At 44.5% G+C, this 25,198-nt stretch overlaps 1 protein-coding gene and 1 long non-coding RNA gene across 3 annotated transcripts; one reads left to right on the top strand and one right to left on the bottom strand.

The window, feature by feature from the left end:
- Positions 1-2,325: 2,325 nt before the first annotated feature.
- On the bottom strand, positions 2,326-13,989 carry LOC149353972 (uncharacterized). 2 transcript variants are annotated; one of them, XM_089582979.1, is made up of 7 exons: positions 13,841-13,989; positions 10,117-12,449; positions 9,992-10,033; positions 7,798-7,884; positions 5,849-6,096; positions 3,577-3,736; positions 2,326-3,024 (listed from the first exon to the last, which is right to left on the bottom strand). In XM_089582979.1, exons 2-7 carry the CDS (start codon positions 10,223-10,225, stop codon positions 2,573-2,575), a joined length of 1,098 nt encoding a protein of 365 aa, XP_089439105.1. In that variant the 5' UTR covers positions 10,226-12,449; positions 13,841-13,989; the 3' UTR covers positions 2,326-2,572. The 2 variants fall into 2 exon arrangements, with proteins under 2 accessions (XP_089439105.1, XP_089439106.1); XM_089582980.1 differs by having other exon boundaries at positions 2,327-3,024; positions 3,622-3,736.
- Positions 13,990-18,483: 4,494 nt separating this feature from the next.
- On the top strand, positions 18,484-23,500 carry LOC149353971 (uncharacterized). The gene is made up of 4 exons (XR_016289614.1): positions 18,484-18,808; positions 19,031-19,120; positions 21,409-21,520; positions 23,391-23,500. It is a non-coding gene; the product is annotated as an uncharacterized LOC149353971 (long non-coding RNA).
- The last annotated feature ends 1,698 nt before the right edge of the window (positions 23,501-25,198 follow it).

The following is a 25,198-nucleotide window of genomic DNA, read 5'->3' as shown; positions in this document are numbered from 1 at the left end:
GAAGCTACGGCGTATAAACTGGCAGGTTTTCCTTCATCATCGTAAGTTGCTTCGGATGACTGAGACTTTTGTCTTGTACGCACAAATAAAACTGAGCTAAAGGACACATTGTATCGCACTGACGAACCAATCTTTAACAAAAGCATAAATTCCGCGGTGGCAACTGCCTATATTGAATAAAATGAAAGCACGTATAATAGACGGAATCGCCCGAATAACCAGTCGGTTGAAGCGTCTTAACGGGTGCTTGCTGCCATAGCGTTGCCAGTGCTCCATTTCTGCTCTGTTGACCCATTTTGAAAATATTTTGAGAACTTCGCGAACTCTGGAACGATGAGAGGTGAGAACTGGTGCATCAGCAGTGGTCGACTGCCGCTTGAAACCCTCTTCTGCGCCAATTCTTCAAAAGTTCAAATCTCGTGAATCCCCTTTTTTTGCCTGAAACTTCTTTCTACTCGGTGCGGCTTTAATAAATCCATATTTCTATAGCTGTGTCTATTTCGCGTGAACTAAAGTATTTTTGAACTAGAGCTGGTTTTTTGCTTTTTTCGAATTCTCCTAACACGTGCGGCCTCATAAGCAAAAAGAAAGCTGAAATGTCATACCAATATTGCAAACTGTATGTATCTGACGTGGAATCAGTAATGCTCTAGCATTTACATCGCTTTTTTAGATAGTTCTATGAATTACTTAGCAGTGCAGGAAGGGCAGTTTATTGATATATATTTCGCAGTGCTTTCCGCGTGCGGCAGTAAATGAGAGCTGACGAGAACGTACGTTCCACTACTCTGAAAACTATTCTGTTGCATACACCGTAGATTTACGGCAGCATCTGCGTAACAGCCGGCTGCACTAAATATTTCAAACGCATACTGCAAGGCGCTCGTTGTACCCGAGAACGAAAGAGCTGTGAGCACGCGGAGAGCGCGGAAAAATCAGTACCACATGGACAGAGCGGCGCACGCAAAAAGAAGCGAACCCGCACATTGCAAGCTCCAAAGGCTGTTGCCCCGCACGCGGGCGGCATGACCTTGCAGCACTGGTTCCCTCAGTCAGCGGAGAAAAAGGAAAGAGGGGAATCGCGTTGCCTCGCCGAACAAAAGAAGGCGCAAAGCAATGGCAGTGGCTTGTAGTTTTTTTATAGAGGCTAGAAGATTTGACTAGTGTCGTGAACGCGCCAGCGGAGTGGAAATGATTTGCAATGACGGCTCACAGATGGCGCTGCCGCTGGCAGGTGTGTTGTGCGCGCGCTCGGCACCAATGCCGGGAAACGCGTTTCGCTACGCGCATCTCGCTGTAACGGCTGCGATATTCGTCTGGCCAAAGCATCAAATATAATACGAGTGTCCATGTGTTCTGCGGTGTATGCGGCGTCGGTCAGCAGCGGTATTCTCAACAAACCACTTTCGAAGCTACTGCGTCAGGTGGACACAGACTGTTGAAGCCGCGAGCAATTATATTTTTGCTTTTTTATGCTTTGGTTGACCAATTTTCGCGGAAAAAGGAACGAAAAAGTCTGCAACAAGACAGCGACGAAGGAAAGAAACGAGCACAACATGACATGCGCAAAAACAAGAAAGGCTCGTCATCCAAGAGATTGAGCTTGTCTGTATAACGACCGAGCGAAATTACGGCCTCACGTGTGGAAGGCACCACTCGCGGATGGTCGTTACAGCCCCGAATACATTAAAGTAATCGCATAAATAAGGGAACAGAACACATTAGCACCCCGTCGCGGTGGCTCAGTGGTTACGGCTTTTGGCTGCTGACCCGCAAGACGCGGTTTCTATCCCGGCCGCGGCGGCCAAATTTCGATGAAGGCGAAATTCTAGAGACCCGTGTGCTGTGCGATGTCAGTGCACGTTAAAGAACCCCAGGAGGTGGAAATCTTCGGAGCCCTTCACTACGGCGTCTCTCATAGCCTGAGTCGCTTTGGGACGTCAAACCCCAATAAACCAAACCAGAAAACATTAACGCAATGTTTGTTTACAGGAACATTTCACTGATGCAGTTTCACTGCCCAAGCAGCACACCAACAATGGACCGACGCTGGCATAATGCTGGTCAAAACCGGCTCGAAAGTCGTACCGACGTCGGCATTGGGGCAAAAAGTTACTTTTTCCAACCTTGGCCTGATGTTCGGACCAACACTGAACCGACATTCATGCCACTATCAGACCACTGTTCAGCCGCTCTACCAACACTGAACCGACATTCATGCCACTCTCAGACCACTGTTCAGCCGCTCTACCAACACTGAACCGACATTCATGCCACTCTCAGACCACTGTTCAGCCGCTCTACCAACACTGAACCGACATTCACGCCGCTATTGTACCCACTTTCAGCCACTCTACCAACACTGAACCGACATTCATGCCACTATCAGACCACTGTTCAGCCGCTCTACCAACACTGAACCGACATTCATGCCGCTATTGTACCCACTTTCAGCTGCTCTACCAACACCGGCTTGACATACCACAATTAGGCCACTGTTCAGCCTTTCTGCTAACGCTTGCCCGAAGTTTATGCCATTGCATTTCCAGTTCAGCGAATATTCACATTCCAGTTAATGTTCGCATTGGGAAAGCCATGGGTTTTGGCATTGCAAAGCTGCAATCATCTCTTCTATACACATGCACAACAAAATGAGGCAACGAAAGAATCCAACTGAGAAACTATTTATTAAATAATTAGGCACCGTGGCTGGGGCCGCGCGGTTGCGCGAGTCCTGCGAGGCAGCGAGGGCCGCGCAGGAGGCGGGACCTTGGGAAGGAGCCAGGGCCGCGCGGGAGGAGGATTTCTGGGAGGTGGGGGCCGCTTGGGGAAGGGAGGGCACTGTGCTGGGGGCTGAAGCACAGGGGCTCGCAGTGGTTGCCAGGCCGGCAGCGGTACTTGGCAGAAACGCTTCGGCAAAACGCCTTTTGCGTCCGCCGCCACGGTCCACCGAACCTGGCAACCACTTCCTAATAAACCCCTGCGCTTCCACCACATCCGCCTCCGTCTTCTCACAGATGGCATCTGCATAAGATAAGCGTTCATTTTAGGCCAGCAGAAAAAGTTTGCTCGTTAACAGAAATCAAGATTATTTCAGCAACAGAGAAAACAGAAAAGGCCACAAGTACATGTTAACTCAAAGTGCGTGCCAAAATGAAAGGACTACAGTATCCAAATACAACTTGAGGAGAAAATCCACCTGAAAGCTCTTCTAACCAACTGTATAAAGCTGCTGCGACATCACGGTCGACCACTTTGCACTACTAACATATGGGAGCACAAATGGCTGGCAGATACAAGGCACGACTACGATCCATGACAAGAGATGGATGTGACTGATGGGAGGGCTTTCTTTGAAAGGCATCTGCTGACTCATATATCTTCAGATGCACATGGAAGAAAACTGCAGATGACTACCCCCATAAAAACAGTAACAAAATATTCACCTGTAATGAAAAAGAAAACTGGTAAAGTATCAACTGAAAAGAAGAAAAGAAAACAAAGCGCAGCAGAACCTGGTGCATGTTCTTCCACTCATCTTCTAAAATTCAGTTAAAAGCTACTGCAACAACACACTTGTTGCCACCTTGCATAACTTCAGGGCAATAAATGACCACTTGCCCTTGCGGCCATGGAGGCTGTACATCCTCTGTACAGCCACCCCCATGATGGCGGTCATTATGTTGGAGCCCACCTCCCTCAGGCCCTTGCCCCCCAGGCGGACCAGCTGCTTTCGCTGAAAGGAAACACCACAGGTGCACAAGCTATTAGGCACAAACATCAATTATAATTTCATTTAGTTTAGCAGAATCGAATAGCTAAGACAATTGTGTGACTACCTGTCAACAGCCCATGCGAGTACCTACAATCATAATGCATAATTTCTGTATGATACAATAGCTTGACTAGTTGCTACCAGCAGAAAGCACCACCACAAATATGGACATTCTTTTTTTTCCCAGTTTACTAAGAGCAGGGAAACTTTAGCGATTGAGCAAAGGTGGCCAACTCCTACCCATTATGCTTTGCATCTTGGACATTATTATATTATAACTATAATGCTTTTTGCAGATATCTATGTGCTGGATGTGTTTTCTCTGCACAGCCGTTACGCTAAAATTGATTTGGTTTGTAGAACTTAAAAGTTCCAAAGTGACTCAGGCTATGATGAGGGACACCATAGTGGAGGGCTCCGGAAGTTTCGACCACGTGGGGTCTTTAACATGCGCCACTGACATCACACTGCACACGGGCGCCTTGCTTTTCGCCTCCATGGAAAACTGGCCATCACGGCTCGGTTTGAACCTGAGTCTTTGGGTTCAGCAGTCGAGTGCCCTAACCACTGAGCCACCATGGCGGGGCTCACTACCCTGAAATTGAGCAGTCTAATTAATGCTATACAAAGGGCGCTTATTTAAATCCCCAAGCACCTGAGTAAAGCTGCGTGCTTAGCAACCACATTTAATTAAACAATGTTGCTTGTTTTTGGCAGCAGATTAAGTAATGAAATGTGCATAATGTGAGCAAAAGACAGGGAAGAGGTGGGTTAAAGCTGCCCCATTATTTGGGAAACCTAGCCGAAATTAAAGACGCGCTGAGAGAGGACCAACTTCCAGCTGTGTTCACAGCAGTTCATGCAACAGTATATTAACCGAAAGCTCAGCTTCCTGTAAAACAGACCTTACAACATCCTTAATGTTAGTTACAAAGTCCACTGCTGAACTAAATTAAAACAGCACAACAATAAATGACAAATGTAAGGAAAATGAGGGGCTCGTTATGAGACACATACGAAGAAAGGCAGCCACAGGCAACAAAAGCATAGGGGATTTTTTTTTGCTGTTGATCGATGTAAAACAATAATGTAATCACAGAAATATTTGACTGAGAAAAAAAATTTGTTGGAACCAAGTCTGTTATGCAACGACCGGCCACCGGCAGAGCTCTGGAAAACTACATCGAATGACATTGAGTGACACCATCTGAGAGCAACTGCCCCAAAAAAGCCTGTGACTGTACCGCCAAATACCAAGCTACTACAAGATGTGATAGGTGCAATGCTTCGCACAGAACCAGCATCAGTAGCTTGGTTTGCTGTTTAGCGCTCCTTCTCGCCTAAACGCTCTGATGCGACAGCAGTCTCGCAGGTGGCATTTTCTTTGCATTGCGTGGCTGAAACATGATGTGACAACTGGCACTTGCCGTAAGCAATATTGCGAGCGCCACATGTTCAGCACTGCTACTGAGCCCAACAAATTGATAGGAGCCAAAGAGCAGATAAAGAGAGTCCCCTAACAGCTGTCCCGACACGTGATGCAGTTTTTGCAAGCTCTGCTACCGGCTGGGCATTGCGTACCACTTTTGCTTCCAACAGTAAATCTCACCACACAAGGAATCGACAGGGCGTTCCAGTGAACACTCTCAAAAATTCCTAAAGAAGCGCAAGTTCGATATGGGAAAACAATTTTTTTTTTGGAGGAACGATCTCTCAGCAGTGGTGGACATAATTTACTGCATAACTGTGCGTGTGTACCTGCAAATATTTCTTCTATTTTGAACTCCCTATTCTTAGGAATTCCTGAAAATGTTCACTGAAACAGCCAGTGTGTATATCAGCAAGCAACTTTCATGAACAAGACATTTACATTAACAAAACACACTGTGACAGCACACTCCAGCACAACAGTAGGAATTATATCTATGAAGAGCATGTTATTCACAGAGCACGGCATGCAAATACTCTTGGAGCTCAAGATTTCTTCACAAACCTCGGAATTACATTATGCATGCAATTCGTTAGTAGGCATTCATTTTTTCCAGACACGAATTATCAGAAACATTAAATCACCAGTCCAGCAGCCACGCTGTCGTCCTGGACGGCAGCTTCCACAGTGTCCAACTCCTCGGGGGAGAATGCGGGCAGTGCAAGGGTGGGAGGCGGTGGCGAGGGGGACACTGGCCGAGTCCTCTGCTCCAGCTGCCGGTCCGACCGCAGCAGCACATGATCCTCCAGCCTTTGTAACCGCTGCATTAAGTCGCGCTGCTGCTGTCGGACCTCCAGCACCAGGCACATCAGCTTCAGCAGGGTAGCTGAAACTGAAGCAATCAACAATTTCAGTGAGAGCAGGGTTAACCTGGGCGCAATAATATCATTTGCGCACTGAGGTACAATAAAGAACAGTATGAGGCTAACAGTAGGCAGCAACACACTCTGTACTATGCTCCTAAACTTCCCCCAGTTTTTATCCTCCAGGACACTTCTAATTCATGTTCTATTCCTTGCTAGCCTAATTTAAATGCCATAAATGTCACCATGCACTGACAAACACCTAGGTGAAATGGAGCTGCTCTATGTGTGATAGCTAGCACAGAACCTGCAGCCTTGTTGTGTAAAGGACTTCTCAGTCTATGAGCTTCGCCAATTTTTACATTGCTTCATGGGCATTTTCACTGCTATTGCACCATGGCAGAGATGGCAGCAGTTAGTCGCAAATGGATTCTTCCAGTGTCATGAGAAGCATGTGCTAATAGAAGCGAGAAAGCAGAGCAGGCCTGTGCCCTTAATATAGCATTGCACCATTTGGAAAGTATTGCTCACGGCAAAACCCACATTGGCCAAAATGCTGGAGGTAGACATCTGTTTTAACTGCAAGTGCTGGCAGGGATCAATGCATTAAAACTGCAACAAAGATAGCCCTTATGGAATTATAGCCCTTAGCTGACAAGCGAAATGCAACAAAGAGGTGGACCAAATGTTTCTTGCTAGGCACAGGAGGTCCCAAACCGTTGAGAAATAAAACAAGGTCACATTTATCTCTTACCACGCATCCATTTTCTGCAGGCAAGACAAGACTAGGAGCCAGCTGATGTGCTCACAAGGCAGTTAGGCTGTTCAGTTCTTTCCTAAGCAAGAGGTCCTCCTTCAGAGCATGCCACTATTATTGGCTGCTTATCTCCTTCAGCACCCTTTATGGGAGCTTTGTGATAGCGCAATTAATTTTTTTTCAGCACATTTCGCTGCATCCAAGGCACTGCATTGACTTCCAACCAGTAAACTTTTAAAATACTTTGAAAGACAATGAAAAATTACAATATGGGCCTTGCTGACCAACCACGACCAAGCGACCAAATTATGCTGGTAAGGAAACAAATGCACAGAACATGGGACTACTGTGTAGAGTGCAATTCGTAGGAGTGGCTTCCTGGTGGTGATGTAGGCCGAGAGAGGCAACAGAAATGCCAGGATCCAAAAGAACCCAACAAAAGCACAACCTACAGCTCTTGGGAAGGGCACACAACAACCACTCCACTATGAATCACAAGAGGAGAAAGCAATGGAAGTACTAGGTTGTAAATTCCAGTACCACTTCAGTTCAATACAATGGTTTTTGAGAAATACATGTGATGATTTTCAGAGTGACCCCTTTCAAAGCACATAGTTTGAAACTAGAAATGTGCGTCTAGCACCGTTTCAAGAGCCACTGAGGAGAACTCCGTGCAAATATCTTCCTGAATAAGTATATTCTCTAGGTCTTTCTGGGCCTGTTGACTGCTGCTCGGCAGCAGCAGGTACAATGAGAAATTTAAAATTTGCTCTGTTTTTCTTTAAGGCAAAGCAGATCTAGCTTCTATATTTTGTTGTGTCACTTGATACTAGACAAAATAGGAGTGTAATTAAAAGAAAGGAACACAGTGAAAAGACGGGACAAGCAGCATTTGTTCTGTCCTCTCACTGTGTCCCCATGTTTGGCTTGCATTTCTCTTTTTGCACAAAAGTAAACAAAGTGAAAATCTCACCATCAACAGTCCCAGCTGTCGACCCCTCCAGCTTGCTGGGTGGCGCACTGTTTTCGTTCACGCTCTCCCCAGCGTGATTCAGTGGGGCTGGAGATGAACATGCGTCATTGATGGCAATCCAGGAAGTACAGAACACACTACTGTGTACAACCACAATGTCACATTTCTATCCTAATTGAATGCAGAAATGCTACTTCAGGATATTTTTGGAGAAGGGACAGAACAGTTGCATGGCCAGGCTGTTTTGCATACAGGTGATCTTTTTAAAACACAACAGACACAAAATTACGAAGTTCAGAAACAAATTCCTGGTTATATAGAGATGCCCCCCAGGCAATAGTAACACTTCCTTTGGCCGAAAAGATATTTTAATTTGGTTTCAATCACAGGCTGTACAAAGACTTCATAATTCAAAACCCATCAAAACCGACACCTCCATGACAAGTAGTTGACGTGACAAACAATGTCACATCATGCAGATACCTATGACACATAAAAGAACGTTGTGATCCGACTGCGGCGGCGCGTTTCGATGGAGGCGAAACGCAAGAGGTACCCGTGTGCTGTGCGATGTCAGTGCACGTTAAAGATCCCCAGTCGGCTGAAATTATCCCAGGGCGCTACGGCACCTCCTTCTTCCTTTCTTCTCACACTCCCTCCTTTATCCCTTCTCTTATGAATGTCCACCGAAATGCGAGAGAATTACTGCACCACTTTCTTTCCTGAAAAATCAGTTTTCAATTTTTTAAATATGTGTCTATAGTACTTCAATAATTACATTTCTCATGCACCAGCATGGTGCATTGGTACCGTATTTTCCGGTGTATAAGACGCGGCTTTATTCAAAAATCTTGCTGGTGCGTCCTATACAAGGGTGCGTCTTATATGCGAATTTTTCGTTTTTTTTTTAGAGAGTTCAGAAATTACTCAGGTTCATGTTCAAGCCTTTTTCACCGAAAAAATATCACTAGCAATGAAGCGGTTGTAACACGGTTAATACTTCAATACGGGGACCACCGTGCGCAACTTTTTTTAGGTGAACTTTATCATGAAACGACGGGGATGACGACTTCCGGGATCACAAACACACCACCGTTTCGGAGGCCCCAAGCAAAAGTAATGTGAAATGCCAAAAGATGACGACAATCACGCTTCTCGCCATTGTCAAGACAAGCCAGGACAAGCCGGCGTTCTTTTTTCAGCCACCCTTTGCCACTTTGTTTGCTCCATGTACGTAGTGCGAAGAGAATATTTCAGTCGCGTTGCCACCAGAAATTGGCGAACTTTTTGATAGCGCATCCGAAGGTGAAGACTTCCAAGGTTTTAAGTAGAAATAAAATGTTCTTATGGACATGTGGGAGAGTTTTTTCGTTTTTCTTTCTTTTTTTCCAAAACGTGGGCAGGAATGGCGTGAGTGTTGCCTTTTTCGACCACTTAGCGTTGCTTAAGAATTTCTCACAAGTACGGTGAATTTCGTGATGGTCGCGCAAGCGTGTTTAATTGATCCTCACTAGCCCAACTGGGAAAACTGGGGTGCGTCTTATATAGCAACTTTTTCAATTACAGCCTGCATATATGGCGGGTGCGTCTTATACACTGGAAAATACGGTACATTTAAGGACACAAAAGAAACTGTCATGGCGAAACCAAACACAGAGAGCGGAATATATGTCATGTGAATAGAAACCTGTTCGCAGTACTGTTAACGTGGGTAAGAGAGTTTGCCACGAAATGGTTACTGGCAGAATCACTACTGATCTGAGAGCATGGCAAATGTAAAAAGCTGATGCCAAGTCTGAGCACGTTCCATTTCTCTGCAAGTGCAATTAGCTACGGTGGAGTTTTTTTCCCAGATTTTGCAAGCATACTACCATAAATCCCCAATCAAAACTAACACAATGTCGACCTTACATTAAATAGAAATGAGAAATGGTGTTTTAGTTTTAAGGCGGTTAACATCCAAAGGCGACTCAGGCTATGAGGGACGCCGTAGTGAAGGGCTCCGGAAATTTCGACCACCTGGGGTTCTTCAACATGCACTGACATCGCACAGCACACGGGCCTCTAGAATTTCGCCTCCATCAAAATTCGACCGCCTTGGCCGGGATCGTACCCGCGTCTTTCGGGTCAGCAGCCGAGCGCCGTAACCACTGAGCCACCGCGGCGGCTTAACAAATGAGAATTCATGTCTTACGTGGTGACGGCAGCTGTACAACATCGTTGTGGCCCTCATTTCCTAAAAAAGAATTGCACATGAACGTCTTGTTGAGTATGCAAAATAATTTCTCATCAATAAAGAAATATGAGAATTTCAATTACCAGAAACTGCCGAGCTTTCTAGGGCTGAAGTGAACTCGTAGCGCCGCACCTTTTTTTCGGCGCTCTTGTAGGATCCTGCAAACATTCTCAATATCTCGACAAAAACCATGTCATCTCCAAGCAACAGTACGGATTTCAAAAAAACAAAACAACTGAGGCCGCCTTACTGGAAATCAAAGAAAAGCTAATTGAAAACATAGAAAATAAACTGCTAACAGTTGGCATATTCCTTGATATGAGGAAAGCGTTTGACTCGGTTAACCATAAGATATTGCTTGAAAAAATGCATTGTTATGGAATACGCGGTGTTCCTTTAACCTTATTTGCTAGCTACCTTGACAACCGATCTCAAACAACTATCATTAACGGTATTTCATCTGGGATCGGTCAGATTGTGTCTGGTGCGCCACAGGGCTCCGTTCTAGGACCAACGTTGTTCTTATTATATATTAATGATATCGTCAACCTTCATCCAGCAGACAACATTATAATCTATGCAGACGATACTAACGTATTTTTTTCAGGGCAAGATAGTAATATTTTGCAAGCAGCCTCCAATAGTTGGTTATCCCAATTGTCTGTTTGGTTAAAATCAAATAGGTTAGAACTTAATGTCAGGAAAACAAAGTACATACTGTTTAGAGCCAAAAATAAGGAAGTTCCGAACAACTCCCAAATTCACTTCGAGCAAGCTCCTATAACTCGTGTCAGCTCTACAATGTTCCTTGGAGTCATTTTTGAAGAACATTTACTCTGGACAGATCGTGTAAACTACGTTTGCACTAAAATGGCTCGCTCTGTTGGTATCCTAAATAAATTTCGCACAATACTGCCTCGAAAATTCAAACTACAAATTTATTTCTCTCTAGTCTTTTCGCATGTACAATATTGTTTGTTGATCTGGGGAACGACTACCTCAACCAATTTTGTGAAAGTACTTACTTTACAAAAAAGAGCTGTACGAGCGATTGATAACTTACATTACAGTGAGAGCACGGGTCCTTCCTTCCTCAACCATAGACTGCTAACCATCACGGCCGCTTACCACAAGAAGCTTGCTGTTTATATCAGAAACCTTATGAAAGGAAACTGGCAGACTTTCGAGAGCACATATTTAATTGCCCAAACAGCATACAGTCTTAGGCACCCTCAATACCATGCACCAAAATCTCGTACAAACTATGGGTTCCAAAAACTAACTCACATAATTCCTCATAATTAAACACGTATCCATACTTAACAGAATTGTCGCTACAAAATATGTCCGAGGGCTGCTTTGCTGACTTGATGCCCGTTCAGCTGCCTGTATAGCAACACTCAGGCCAACAGACTATCAGTTTGAAAGCCTGTGAAACACTCATGTGGCAGAGGCATTGTTTTATTTACAATTAAAAGTGTGATTCTGGTTTCTAGGATTTAACAGCTTTAAGCTATGAAGAATGACGTAGCGGAAGACTCCAGATTAATTTAGACCACATGGGGTTGTTTAACATGCACTGATATTACAGAGCACAAGCGCATTCTGCACTGCTCCATTTCACCACAGACAGGATGTAACCTGGGCCCTCGGCTCAGCAGCATGGACCACTCAGCTACTGCGACAGGCTAACAATTCAAACTGAACTAAATGTAAACAGCTGGATGAGTTGGTTCTGAATTTGCATTATGAAACACTGTCTCAGTGCACAACAAACATGGATGAGGAAAGAGCACACAACGCAAAGCATCAATTGATGTCTGGCATTTGTATTGTGTGCTCTTTCCTTGTCTGTGCTTTTTGTGTGCCAAAAAATGTTTCATAATGCAAAAAAAAAAATTACCATACTAAACCTTTCTGTACTAAATATTATTAAGCATACTGAGTGCAGCACTAATTCTGGGAACTACAGGTCTTCAAAAACAAGGCACTAATGAGTTTCAGATGTAGTTCATCAGCTTACAAGTGCAAAAGCTAACAGTTCATTCTGCTCCTCTTTTTTGACAGCTGGCTAAGCGGTGGCTATCAACATGACTTCTTAGTCGTAATTTAGCCATGCAGAGGTGCAGACTCACAGAATCTAGCAAAGAGGCCTTTACAATCGCTGATGAAGCTACCATCAATATGTCTGCAATAAGACTACTTATGGCAAGTGGTAACGACGACCACTGGGCAACGCATCCACTCCCCTCCGAGAGCTGGCTCGGCCTCAGCTTTTGCGAGCCGCGTCACCTCCGAGCTCCTGGCCACAGGCCAGTAGCACTCTTCTTTTGTCTCTGTGAGCCATCCGACAGGAATGACTGCAAGGCAGTCGTCCTCAAGAGGAAACTTCACCACAGCGAATGGTTTTGACATGCTGCACAGAGGAAACACGACAAAAGATTAATGGGCAAACAAGGATTTTTACCAGACACTCTCTGTGCCATTCTCTACTGGCACTTGCCTGTTTGGGTGCCGAAAACTTCACACTACCATGACAACTGACAGGTACTCTTACAACCATCTCGTTCTACTTCGCAACGCACTTCTGAACTTTCATAAGTTGAGAGTTACAAGTGTCACGAGCGCCTGCAATTTGGGACTTATTTAAACAATATTTCTGTGCCTGCTGTCATGTGAAACAAATAACAGCCAGCAATAGTGGCGTGCAACTTCACTGCATTGAACATCAAACTGAGTGCAGTCTACCAGGAGCATAGTGATGAAAAAAGAAACCAGTAAAACGCAAGATTGACCAAATGAGGAAGAGAGAAAACAAGCGCGTTCAATTAGCGAGCTCGAAACTAGCACTCGCTATATGTAGAGTCACACTGATCTAGACTTTGTAATACAAGGCTCTGAGTAGCGGGAAGGGACACACATAAATAAAAAGTACTCTCAATTTTTTTTCTGTAACCGATCACTGGCAGGAGCAGCATTACTTCTGGCAGTACAGAAGAATTGTGTTCATTCATCCTGTTCTTGTCACATTTCTCTCATCGCACGGAGACTCGCAACGCAACAATGTCAACACTGCCATGGAAGCATTTGTCAATCAAGCACAAGGCATGCAGGCTGCGACTCTATGACGTCTGACATGCATGCCTGAACCAAGCGATTAGCCTCACAAAAGCAAAAATTGGCGATGAAAAACACTCAACTGCATCGCACGTGGCAACTGGTTGGTCATGGGGGGCGCCGCAGAGAACGGCTCCGGAAATTTCGACCACCTGGGGTTCTTTAGAGTGCACCGATATCGCGCACAGTACACGGGCCTCTAGAATTTCGCCTCCATCGAAATTCGACCGCCGCAGCCGGGATCGAACCCGCGTATTTCGAGTCAGCAGCCGAGCGCCGTAACCACGTGACGACTGTCATTGCGATCATGATCATAATATCTATACACGTACATAAATGTACGATGTGCCGTGAGAAACAAACCCTCTCAGAAGCAATGCGCCAACAAGATTTGCCGGGATAGTGCGTTCACCCTGATGAAGGAACACACAAACACACACGACATTTAGAAGCGCTTCCCTTCGTGTACGTGTGTGTTACTTCATATTACCCCAACCCTTACACGCAGTTACACCTTGCAATGCGCCGCTGAGTTAATCAAAAGACAACTGCTGACAGATGCCTACAGACAAGTTAGATAAAGGGGCGACACACGAGGCGTGCTCATTGTCCTCACTCTTGACAAGTTCACAAGTAAATATTAGCTGACAACTAACATGAAAGGGAAAAAAGGACAGAATGTATACTTACGCAAGCAGTGCCTCCTGGTTCCCCTCGGTGACTCACGCGTGCCGCCACCAAACTTCAAAAAGCTTGAAGAAATAAAAATTCACAAGCGCGCGTTTTGCTGCCAAACGTCCAAACGAAATGACCACAAGCTATGGATTGGGATTGGCTTGGAACGTACGTGGGAGCGAGAGCGGATGCCTACGTTTATGCGTAAAGCGGTGTTTAGTTTCGAAAAATTTCTTTGAAGCTTAGTGTTGACAACACCGCCAAGAATAATTTTTATCAATTTTTTTACACTTCAATTTATTAATGAGCAAAACATCTTATTTTACGCGACAGCTAAGATGGAATGGCATGGCTACTTTTGACTACTTTCAGCTCAAGTTTTGGCTCCTTTTAAAATGTTCCCAACGGCAACCCTGCCCGCGAGTCATGCCGCGAGTGCTCGCGCTTGTTTTTCTTTTGTGGTGTGGAGGTGTTGGTCGTACTGCCTGTCTGCTGTCCCTTTGTGCGGCTGTTGCGGTCCTCGTCTTTCACCGCAAAGCTTCTGCATTTCGCCATGAATGCAAAGCAACGCAAGTACCGTATCGTTGAAAAAGAATACCGTGAGATCTTGCAAGATCTCGGTATTTCACAACGGCCGGTCGCATCTACGTCTTCAAGCTTGGATCAAGGCGGCAGGAAACGATCGCACTCCGAAACATCAGTCGACGTACGCACCCCCCAACTCTTGCTACCGTCCGAAGCAACCACGCGACGCAGAAGCGAAGTGCGCGCTGAAGACGCGTGATTGAAATCTATGACCGTAATCAATATGAAGACGATTAACCGATAGCGATTAATACGTCCCTATCGAAAAATCTCGTATATATGTGTCATATGTGTCTGGTTCATACGAGATTATGGAATATCTCGTATGTGTCATATGACACATATGTGTCATATGTGTCTGGTTTGCAATTTTTGGGAAAGGAAAGGGAAGGGCTGGGGTGGAATTATAAGGCAATTAACATTAAAATAGCTTCCATTGAAGTTAGTAAACTAAAGAAAGTAAAAAAAAAATTCGGACGCGAAAAAAAAAACTACGCGCCGTTCCGGATTCGAACCACCGACCTAGAGATCTACAGCTCACTACACTACCCACTACACCACTGCTGGCATGGCAAAAACTGCTTTACATTTCGATGACAAGACTTATGCTATGCTTCCCACTATAGAATTCGACGGTTAGGTGCGAGGACAAATGTTTATTTTTAAGGTATAAGGAGCTGAACTACAGCCGATTGCACTTCCACTGATTTTGTGGATCTTGATGTGCTCTGTGATAAGCACTGAAAGATCTGATATTTGTATGTATTTTAATTTTCACAGCGCCTGCACCATTGATCGTAGTACTCTCATTGCGCACATATTGTTAACTACAGTCGGAGCTCTTGCATGAAAATACCTGGCGTTATTAGCTCAACTAAGCCCAGAAGGCAACATTTGCCTTCTGGCTGAACGTTTGTCCAAGCACATTGGAAACGCCTAACGTCATACTGTTTGGATAGGCGCGGTTTACAACAGGAGGGCACAAGCAGAGAATCAAGGAGAAAAATATTTGAAACAGGCCAAGAGTTTTTTTTATGCGTTGGTTGGGCACTTGTTAATCGCTTGTTCATCCCTTCTTTTCCGCGTGTTTCAAACAGCAAGGCCCACTCTATGAGAGGCACTCATCAGCGGCTATGTGTTTCGCACGAGATTGATGTAAGCTGATACGGTGCATATCGGAGCTCTTGTGTACGCACGAGTGTCGCGTGTCAGTTAAGGTATGCCACATATGTAATCCATACAAGTCACCTTTCCGTAGCGCGTGAACTACTATATATGCAGCAGATGTGTTCATCTGTGACATTTGTGACGCGTATGAGCTCGTAAGCAGCCTATACGCGTTCATACGAGGCACATTAATTTGTGACACACATGAACTCGTATGAAGTATATGTGCTGATACGAGGCGCATTTGTCGACACATGGCTCATATGGTGCCCATATGAGTCAAACGAGGCACATATGAACTCGTATGAAGCCTATATGTGTTCATATGAGGCACATATACTGACACATATAACTCATATGGGCTGCATACGAGGCAAAGGGAGAGAACGAGTACCGTGGAGCTGCAATGCCTTCGCATTCTTCCAATTCGAGTTCCCGCAGACGATGTAACGTTTTTTTCTTAAGCTATATGTATCTCTTATATAAGCGCATGGTCAGCGCTGTCCTATCATGGAGCAAACGCACGTTACTCTTTACCCATTCCTGCTTTAATGGAGTGCTCGACACGTTGCGCCATGCATATATGTTTTGGTGCTGTTCTGCAGGTATACCGCATTAACTGCGACGCCCAAGCACATCAAGGTACAGCGTATTTAACGTTAGAGTCGAGAAGTTATTTTTATAAAATGCTATTTATAGTTTTTGAAATTCAGGCCTGAAAATCGGTGCTGCATATATGTTTCTCCGACTCGCATTCTTTCATTGCACGACTGGACTTTTTACATTTACACAGAACAAAGACCACAACCTTAAAGGGGGAAATAATCGCATGCATGCATGCAACTTTGCATATTTTAGTTTAAAAAACTGAGATTTAAAAAATCTCACAGGAGGTTATGCGGGTTTTTACGAAGATATCATTATCTACGCCCCGGACTATATATGCTAATAAATAATTAACAATGTGCGAGCTATATATATATATATATCGCGCCTATCGCCGCAATTGAGAAAACTAAGAAGTCACAATAGCAACTGCATGATGCTCCATAGCAGTCGGCACTTCAAAGTTGCGTTGCCTATTGCAGGAATTGGCCAGCTTCTAAATATGGCAAAGTCAATGCAGGGGAAACATTCGAGAAAGTGGTCCAATACTGCCAACTTCTAAAAATGGCTGAGCCAAGGCGGGTGAAACGTCCGAGAAATTGGTCCAATACTACCAACTTCTAAAAATGGCTGAGCCAAGGCGGGGAAAACGTCCGAGAAATTGGTCCAATACTACCAACTTCTAAAAATGGCTGAGCCAAGGCGGGGAAAACGTCCGAGAAATTGGTCCAATATTACCAACTTCTAAAAATGGCTGAGCCAAGGCTGGGAGAACGTCCGAGAAACTGGTCCAATACTGCCAACTTCTAAAAATGGCTTAGCCAAGGCTGGGAGAACAGAGGCAACGCGGGGCCTTCACAGGGCTGTCGTTTGCCAACTCAGATCCTACATTGGACCGATGTCATGTGCTGCTTGGGTGGCACCGCTTCAGTTTGAGAAGCTTTTGCTTCTCGCGATTGGACGCCTTATCTTTGCTCATTGCCTTAGTAAAAAAATGCAACCTCGTCAAAACATATAACTTAAAGTAAGAGCGCGGCAGTGCTCGCTGCAGCCAACTTCTTGGAGTTCATGCCCTTGTAGAAAAAGTAAAAAAGACATCATGCTACCAGCATGCAGCTCGTTTCTGCTGAAAAAGGCACTGAATGCATTTTCTAGTGTATAGTTAGCACTTCAATGCGATTTGAAGCGTTCACCAAACCTGGTCAGCCTGCCTCGTCAGTGAGATGCATTCTCATTTTTATCAGCCTGTAGGGGCGAAATAGCCAAGGCAGATGCACATGCGCGGGGCATGCATGGGAATATTTTCAGTGATTTCCTGACAACCCAGCCAGCGACATATAATAAATGAGTCCGCTGTCGCTTTTTTTTCTACACAGCCTTTATGGTCAAACATGCTGTCCTGCTTTTGCCGCACTGCTGAAGCATGTGCGAGATTTCCCTCGTCCAAGAGATCATCGATTAGGCTTGTTATCTGCGCCGCCTTTTCTTTCCTTACATCACAGGGCTGCAGAAGAGAACTCACTACCTCAGCTGGTAAATTTCCATTCCTTGGCGACTTTGCCAAGTTGTAGAAGACAAGGTTATTTACTATATGCAAAAACTGTTCTGAAGAGGTGTGGTCATTGCAGCCGAATGATTGTCTTACAATTCCAAATAAATTCTCCAATTTGTCTTGGCTCAAATTGGCTGTCAGGAAATATTTTTATTTTATAGTGATGACGCGCCACATAGTTCACAAGTGACAGTGTGCTTTTCAGCGTCACACGAAGTCCGAGGGCAGTCCCTGCACTTAGCTGAGCGGCGTACCGTTCCCATTCATTCAAAAAGGCTAGAAATTCTTCTAGAAACCTCGCACTTGCTGAGTCTGGGCGAAGCCCTTTGGAGGGTATCCTTGATGTCATGACAAATATCAAGCGTTCCATGAGCTTCACAAATCGCTCTGTTGGCTCAGTAGTACAGAAAATTGTGTCTAGCTTATCCTTGTAAAAAAAAATAGTCCTTTCAAAACTTCATCACTGAACTGCTGGAAGGCTAGACACGCATTTTATCAAATGCGTTGTACATGCCAGGCAATCAGGAGCGAAGTGAGCGAAGCGGAATCACACGGGAAAGACGCACTCGACGAGCGACACGAGGAGCTGCGGCGGCGGCATCGGTCTTCTCGGCTCGCCTGCCGCGAACAGCGCCACCTACGCTAGCATCGAAACAGGTTTCGGCGCGGCGGCTGGCGAGGGCGCCTGCTCACGACACTAGTCAAAACTTCTAGCCTCTATAGTTTTTTTCCTTCTCTTTTTCGGTCACGTGCCTGTCTATTTGGATTGGCTATTTCCTCCCCTAGAGTCGAAGACGAAGCCGCTGCTTACACGTGACGCTCGTCGTAGTTGTTGCAGGGTGTCGTGCGTGCGAGTCAGGGCGCGCGTTCCTCATTTTGAGCTGTGTGGCCCGTGTGCGTTCGTGTTCGCTTGTGCTCAGCGATTACTTCATCGTGCACGCTTCATCGATGTGTGACGCTGCAGTGGGCGACATCTTCGCGAAAGAGTGAACGCCTGGAAGAAACAGCGCACGCCAGGTCGTCGCGGCGCAGCTCATCGTACGGATTCTTCGCGCCAAATTTCAACCCTACAAGTAAGTGATCTATTCGTTTGGTCATTCGGGTTGTTTCCTGCCATGAGATTATGGTATATTCTGTAAAGATGCTTTATCATGGATTGTGCGCGCGAGCCGCTACTTGTTGCTATTTCTTGTTTTGAGCCGGTCGCGTGCGGCCGGAGGGAGCCAATCGTGTACAACACACGATCGCAGCGGCGCAATATGCAGGCGTCTTTCTCATGCTTTCTTTCGCTGCAGGCTCTGATCCTTCGTCTGCTGTGCGAAAGAACATTGCCGGTCGTCTCTTCAACGCAAAGTATTCGTCCCTGCTCACGACCATTCAGTAAGGTAAGTCCAAACCGCAGTCAGGGCTGTGGCATGTTGCAAGTTGCGCGTCCGCGCCGAGGGTGGCGCCCCGGTCGAAACGATTGCAGCGATCCTGGTATCGGCGGTAAACGCGGCTGCAGTTAAGCCTAATAAAAGTGAAAATTTTCGACCACTATCAATAATAAAAACATGCTTATGAACTAAATTATAACCACCCATAGGTATTAAAAATAAGACATCAAAGAAATTAGTTGCGAAGATGACGACGCGGGTAACGCGGCAGCAGACGACAAGCAGACGACGCACGGTCAGCCGCGCAAGCGAAAACGGCGACGTCGGCGACATTCGCACTGCAGCCGCGTCATTGGCGTCATGTCGAGTCACACAGTGAGCTTTCCTTGGAGTCTTTATACTAAGAACTAGCACTGCAGCATATTATGTTGTCCCTAGCCCAACGCGCAGTGATTTCTTCTACACGAGTCAAAGGTTGAAAATTTTCTCTGCCTTTCTCTGCGTGTGTTTTTTCATGGCCACAGACTGATGCGTTTCAATACGTGTCAGATGTTTTACTTCCCTGCTATTTACGTAAATCTCTTACAAAGTCGCGTACAAACGTATATTCAGTCATGTAGCATTTTATTATGTATACTGTACCTTGATACCTTTTTTTATCCCCTATATATTCTCTGTGCACTCATGTCTTCTAGGTTTACATAATGGCGTTTTTTTTATTTTGATTTTTAGGATGCCTGTTACTGATACTGCAATGTCACTCGTACTTCAAATCTCTTTTTGGACATCGATTGTCACTGCTGATGTTCTTTTAATAAATTGTTCTCTGTACAAAACCATTTACGCTTTTTGTTCTCGATCGAGCGCAGCTGCTAAGCAGTCGCGCCGATCGCCACCATACACCATGCTACATAAACAGACACATCGAAATACAAAAGCGAGTGAGCAGATTCCGTAATTACTTAGGAAATCAAGCTTTAATGCAGCGCGGGATCAGTTAATCACCAGTATTTACAAAGCTTGGATCGAGCTAGCGGCCGTCAGCACCAGGAACGCGCGAGTACAGTGCACTGTAGCGCGAGCAACCGGCCACAACCAGCCGCCTAAACGCGTGCCGCCATATTGGATTTTTGATGCGTTTACCGCCTCTCCCAGGTGCCGCCACCATCGCTTTCGAAAAAAACGTCCCCATTGGCTCTATGAGAGTGTCACTCCCTTGCCGCAGTCTCCGTTCAAAAAGGGGCGAGTAAATTAGTGTGCGCGCTTCTGTGGTACGTACTGCGCGCAGTGCTCACATCTACCGCAGCACTGTATGTGATTCTTATTGGACAGTAATCCCTTTATAATTTTAGCGCTACAAGGCAACTCCTTCTGCCAGGCCGCTTTTTTTTTTTTTTTCGAATGGACGGCGTCAATTTTTTTTCTCTTTACCACGGAGTAGCAAGCAAACGATAAAACAGTAAACGTGAAATTTATTTATTCATAGGCAAGAAATTAGCAGCTCATTTGTGCTCTGCGCTTCCTGGCATGCGGCCGTTTTCGCTCACACCTTGCAATATTTTTGCTAACCCAGAATGTGACTTATCATGACAGCAGTTTTACTGCATTCGAATGGCAAGATGCGAGTGCTAATGGTGTTAAGTTGATATGTAGCTGGCTCTTCACTCAGGCTGCGAACTAGTAGAGAAAAGTAGACTTGTTTAGTTCTTTTTACTAGTGAAAAGGTCGGGGCTAGTTGGTGGCCAAACATTAGCTCACAAAAGCATACAGTCTATGTCACCTCTTTTCGTGCTCTTGTATTCTCTTGTGAAAGAGAGACGTTAAGTTTGATGTCGCTGTAAGAGCTTGAATAGAAGAATACGCTAGTCTCTAAGCTTTTCTGTTTAGAACAATAAGGATTTTGGTTGCACTGCTGTAATCTGTTGACGAAAAAAAAATTCTGTAATGAATACTGTCAATCTCGTAAGCAGTAACAGTATAGTTCTTTCTTTTTTCTGCAGTGGCTGTTAGAAAATATGTTAATTATGTTATGCACTTAGTGACAATTCACTGGTAATAGGCCATTGTGCTGTAGAAGTTTGTCTAGGCTTATTGTGCCAGTGCATTGCATCAATTATGCCTCTTATAAATATGTGGCAAGTGCTGTAATGGATAAAATTTAGAATAAAAAGTTGTTTCTCATTTTCAAACCATTCCTGTCGTTTTTTGAGCATGTGTGCTGCCATTGCATGGTTTAATGAACATATAAGTTATCACTAACCATTACACTAATACTATAAATGACGCTTCTATTGCAGTGCACCTGGGAGAAGGAGGGATGCAAAGGTGCACAGCCATTGTCACTCCTAGCACCGAAGTTCAGCCTGGATTCTTCAAAACCGTACAAGTGGCCGGGAATAGATGTGTGTGGTATGTATGTTTTTATGTAATTGGGACATTGTTGCAAGTTCATCATCTCTTGATCTCCATCCGTGAACATAGTGTTCTATGTTGCACAGCTACAGCCATTCTATTAGAGATTTTAGAGCTTTTCAGTGTTTTCAAGGACTTAGTTCTGAAAGAATTTTTAAATAATGGTTTGAATAATCGTGATCACTTTTTATGGCATGAAGTATAAGTGCAGTTTTTTTCTGCAAAAGTAGGCTGGACTTAAGCAAAAATTTCATATTGAATTAGTTTGAGAGGTGCTGCCTACAATTCATGTTGCTGGCGTCTGAAAAAAATGACACACAGTTATGGTAATGCTTGGCAGGGTGGCATGCTACCAAGCTTATAGGACTAGCACCGTTTATGCATGTGAAGCTTAATGTGATACGCAGCTACGTGAGGCTGTTAATCTTCTTTGCACTGTTCACACTTCTTTTTGAGTAGGAAGTTGCTGTTCGCTGATGTGAATAATTTCCAATAACTAACATGAACCCATATTAGTTTTATTTCACATCGGAGTGAACTTAAAATTTAATTAAGCTCACGTGCCCTGCATGTGACAGCAGATATGGAAGGCAACTGTTTTAATAGCCATTCTTGCATGCTGTCAGTCATTGTTTACAATTTCATTATGCTGAGCATCTGAAAAGATGTGTAAAGGTTACATTCTATTGTGCCGGCAAAATGTAATTCATGGGAATTACTGCTGCTGCATGTGCTGCAAGCATTCGATGAAGCAGCACTGTCTAAATAAAAAGACGAGATTTGTAATTTCCTCAAGCAAAAATAGTGCTTTAGAAGGACTGTTCTATGCTGCTTGTGTAGTTAATGTAGTCTGTCAGTGAAGGCCAGTCCATAACAAAAGCTTTTTGCATAGGCATAATGTAGAGGTGTAGTATGAAACAGGCTATGTACGTGAATAAAAGGTACCTTTATTATAATGTGGTCCAAATAATTTTTTGGTATGACGCTATCTCATGAGTGGAGACAACTCTTTAGATGTGTAAGTTGCCCTTGCTATTATTTCACGTTTAGCCCAAAGCTCTTCCTTGTTTTACAGGAGCAGTACACTAAAATTTATAGTGCATAGCCTTTGTGTATAGGCCTTTCACCAGGTATTTAAACTGTATCGAAAGGCTGTGACAATGGAATGCACCCAGAAATGCCATCACAGGCACAAGCTTCCTGCTGTTTGCTAATCGGAAATGAATTCACAGGTAATATATGCAGGGAAAATTACTGTTGGAGGTATCGCTCATTGATGCTCAGATAATCACCTACACTTCCCTTTTAGGAAGAAAATTCACTGTATGGGCAACAAGCATAAAATGGCATCAGAGACTAGAGACATATTGTTAGCAAGGGCTGCATGAAACCTTAACAACTCTAGATATGGAGAACTAAACACACGAGAATGGAGAGAAGGGTTTCTTAAACGGCATTTCATTTTATCACCTTTTAGTAGTTTCCATTTCATGCACATGTTTTTCTGTTTCTTGATATGACCCTCTTCTTAGTCTGGCATCCGGGATGCCTACAGCCTGACCGTGCAGCTGGGCACAATATTCTGGATTTTTCCTGAGAAGCCAGCGTGCTTGTGATAATGTCAGCATATGTGAGGGATTAAGTAGCTGCCATTTAGGACATGTTTTGTTTTTCCTTCATATCGTTTCTGATTTTGGTTCTCATTAATAAACACAAGCCTGCACTTGTGGAATTGTTTTCATGCATCTCCCTTTATCCCTGCCTTTTGTGTGGTTTACACTTTTAGACCTGAATTAACTAAGTCCATGGTCACGTCGTCTGTGCTTTGTGGTTGCACAATTCATTATATGTTTTCTTCTCTGTGCAGGTCAAATACATGGTACATACTGCCTCCACCTGTACGAAGAAGACTGCCAGGGTCATTGCTGTAATATGGTGTAGCATGTGACAAAATAAATATGACGGTATGTTTCTTTCTCCGATTCGTTTATGAATTCTTTGTGTACATTCTGCAGTAGTACCTGCACCTGAACACACAATTACACAGACCATCTCACATGAGATTCGTCGCAACATTCGGACACTGCCTGCGCTTCCAGAAAGACTCGGGCTTCTACCATGTGGGTCAACTGTAGTCCTGCATTCGGTGGGCAGGTTTACGCTACAGAAGGGTAATAATGCTCTCGTGTGGACAGTATAAATACACCATCGAGTAGTGCATTGATACCCTTTGCAGTAGGGCATTACTTTGTACCACTAGAAGGGTAACTTTATCCATCATGTAAGGGTATAAGCTTGCACCACAGGGGTGCAAACTTTGCTCTGTTTATGACGGTATAAGTTTAGTCTTTGACAAAGTAACTTTGCACTTCTATACATAGCATAAATTTACCTGCTAAAGGTGCAAACTTGCACCTTGCATGCTAGGATACGTTTATGCTTTCCTCAGGCTAACTTTACCCCTTTTAGAAAGGCGTAATGTTATACCTAACTGGTTTAAAGTTACTCTTCTTATGTCAGTGCAAGTTTAGGCTATTAGAGCGTAACATTACTCTACGTGCGAGAGCATAAATACTTAGTCTCCAAGAAACAGCGTAACCTTACCCCCAAAAAGGTGTCAGCTCAGCGACAAGTGTTTTACCCCCCAAAAAGACTAAGATCACACCTTTTTTTCTTAGAGTGTAAGAAATAAAAACGGAAGGAAAAGCCAGGAATGGCAGTCGCAACGAGGCTCCGTGCTTAGCACGTACGGAAAACTTCTAGGCTCTAACCGAGACCGCCGGTCGATGAGTAAGATTTTCCCCGAAGTTGTATCTCTGTGTGAGATAGTATCTCTGTGTGAGATAAGTACCCTCTAAGTTACAGTACTTGAACGTCTGTGTGACTTCACGCTTCTGCAACTGAGTTTGCCTTGTATATACTCTGTAAATATAATTTCCCTTTCGTACCTTCTGCTTCTGGACTCCTGTGGTTCAAAACACCACCGAACTACTCACGTTTGGAGGAGGCTGAACTTCCCCAAAGAAAAGCAAACGAACCTGAAGAAGGAAGAGAATCTACTACAGGGATTGCAATAAGCGATTTGAAAAATTGCGTAAAAACCAAATGCAAGAAAGCGTTGAACTGTAAACTGGGCGTCTATGCATATCAGGCATCCCTGGAGATGCCATACCAGCGGTCGCAGAGGACCTGCTGCAAAGAAAAAGGACACTAAAAAACAAGAACCGCATGATCAGAGGAAGTAAACAGGAGTGACTCCGTTCAGATTGCATCCTACAACCTATAGAAAATAGCGAGCAGAAGCAACGTAAATGCGCTCTTCTCCGCTCCGAGCAAGCTATAAAAAATCTGTCCGATGATGGTAAAAACGAAAAAGCCGATCTGCACTATCAGGCAGCAACTCTGTTTTAGACGATGCACAACAAATGTAGTTTAGAGTATTTCATTTACCTGCAGCTGAGTGTGCATTGGGCAAACTGGGTGTTAATTGTTTTAATGACGGAGCTAGGGAGCAGTGCAATCTGGTCAAGGACGGAATAACATGCATCTTGCCGTTGATAGTCGGGATTGCAAATACACACCACTTTTTCGAAAACCCAAATTTCTTGGGCGCGGAAACGGCCACAGTTATATCGGAGGCTCGCTTATTACAAACGAGGGCGGTGCTATTGTCAA

Source organism: Amblyomma mixtum, chromosome 3 (assembly GCF_055824585.1).
Source record: "Amblyomma mixtum isolate Tamu chromosome 3, ASM5582458v1, whole genome shotgun sequence".
NCBI lineage: Eukaryota > Metazoa > Arthropoda > Arachnida > Ixodida > Ixodidae > Amblyomma > Amblyomma mixtum.
The sequence above is the reverse complement of the archived record's forward strand: the minus strand, read 5'-3'. Positions and strand labels throughout refer to the sequence as shown.

Bases quoted from the DNA above. Each gene is read 5' to 3' on its own strand.
- LOC149353972 (XM_089582979.1), bottom strand. From the start codon at position 10,225: ATGGTTTTTGTCGAGATATTGAGAATGTTTGCAGGATCCTACAAGAGC. The intron at 7,885-9,991 runs GTAAGACATGAA...GTTCATCTCCAG, and splicing joins TGTACAGCTGCCGTCACCAC to CCCCACTGAATCACGCTGGG. The intron at 6,097-7,797 runs GTGAGATTTTCA...TGATTGCTTCAG, and splicing joins GACAGCTGGGACTGTTGATG to TTTCAGCTACCCTGCTGAAG.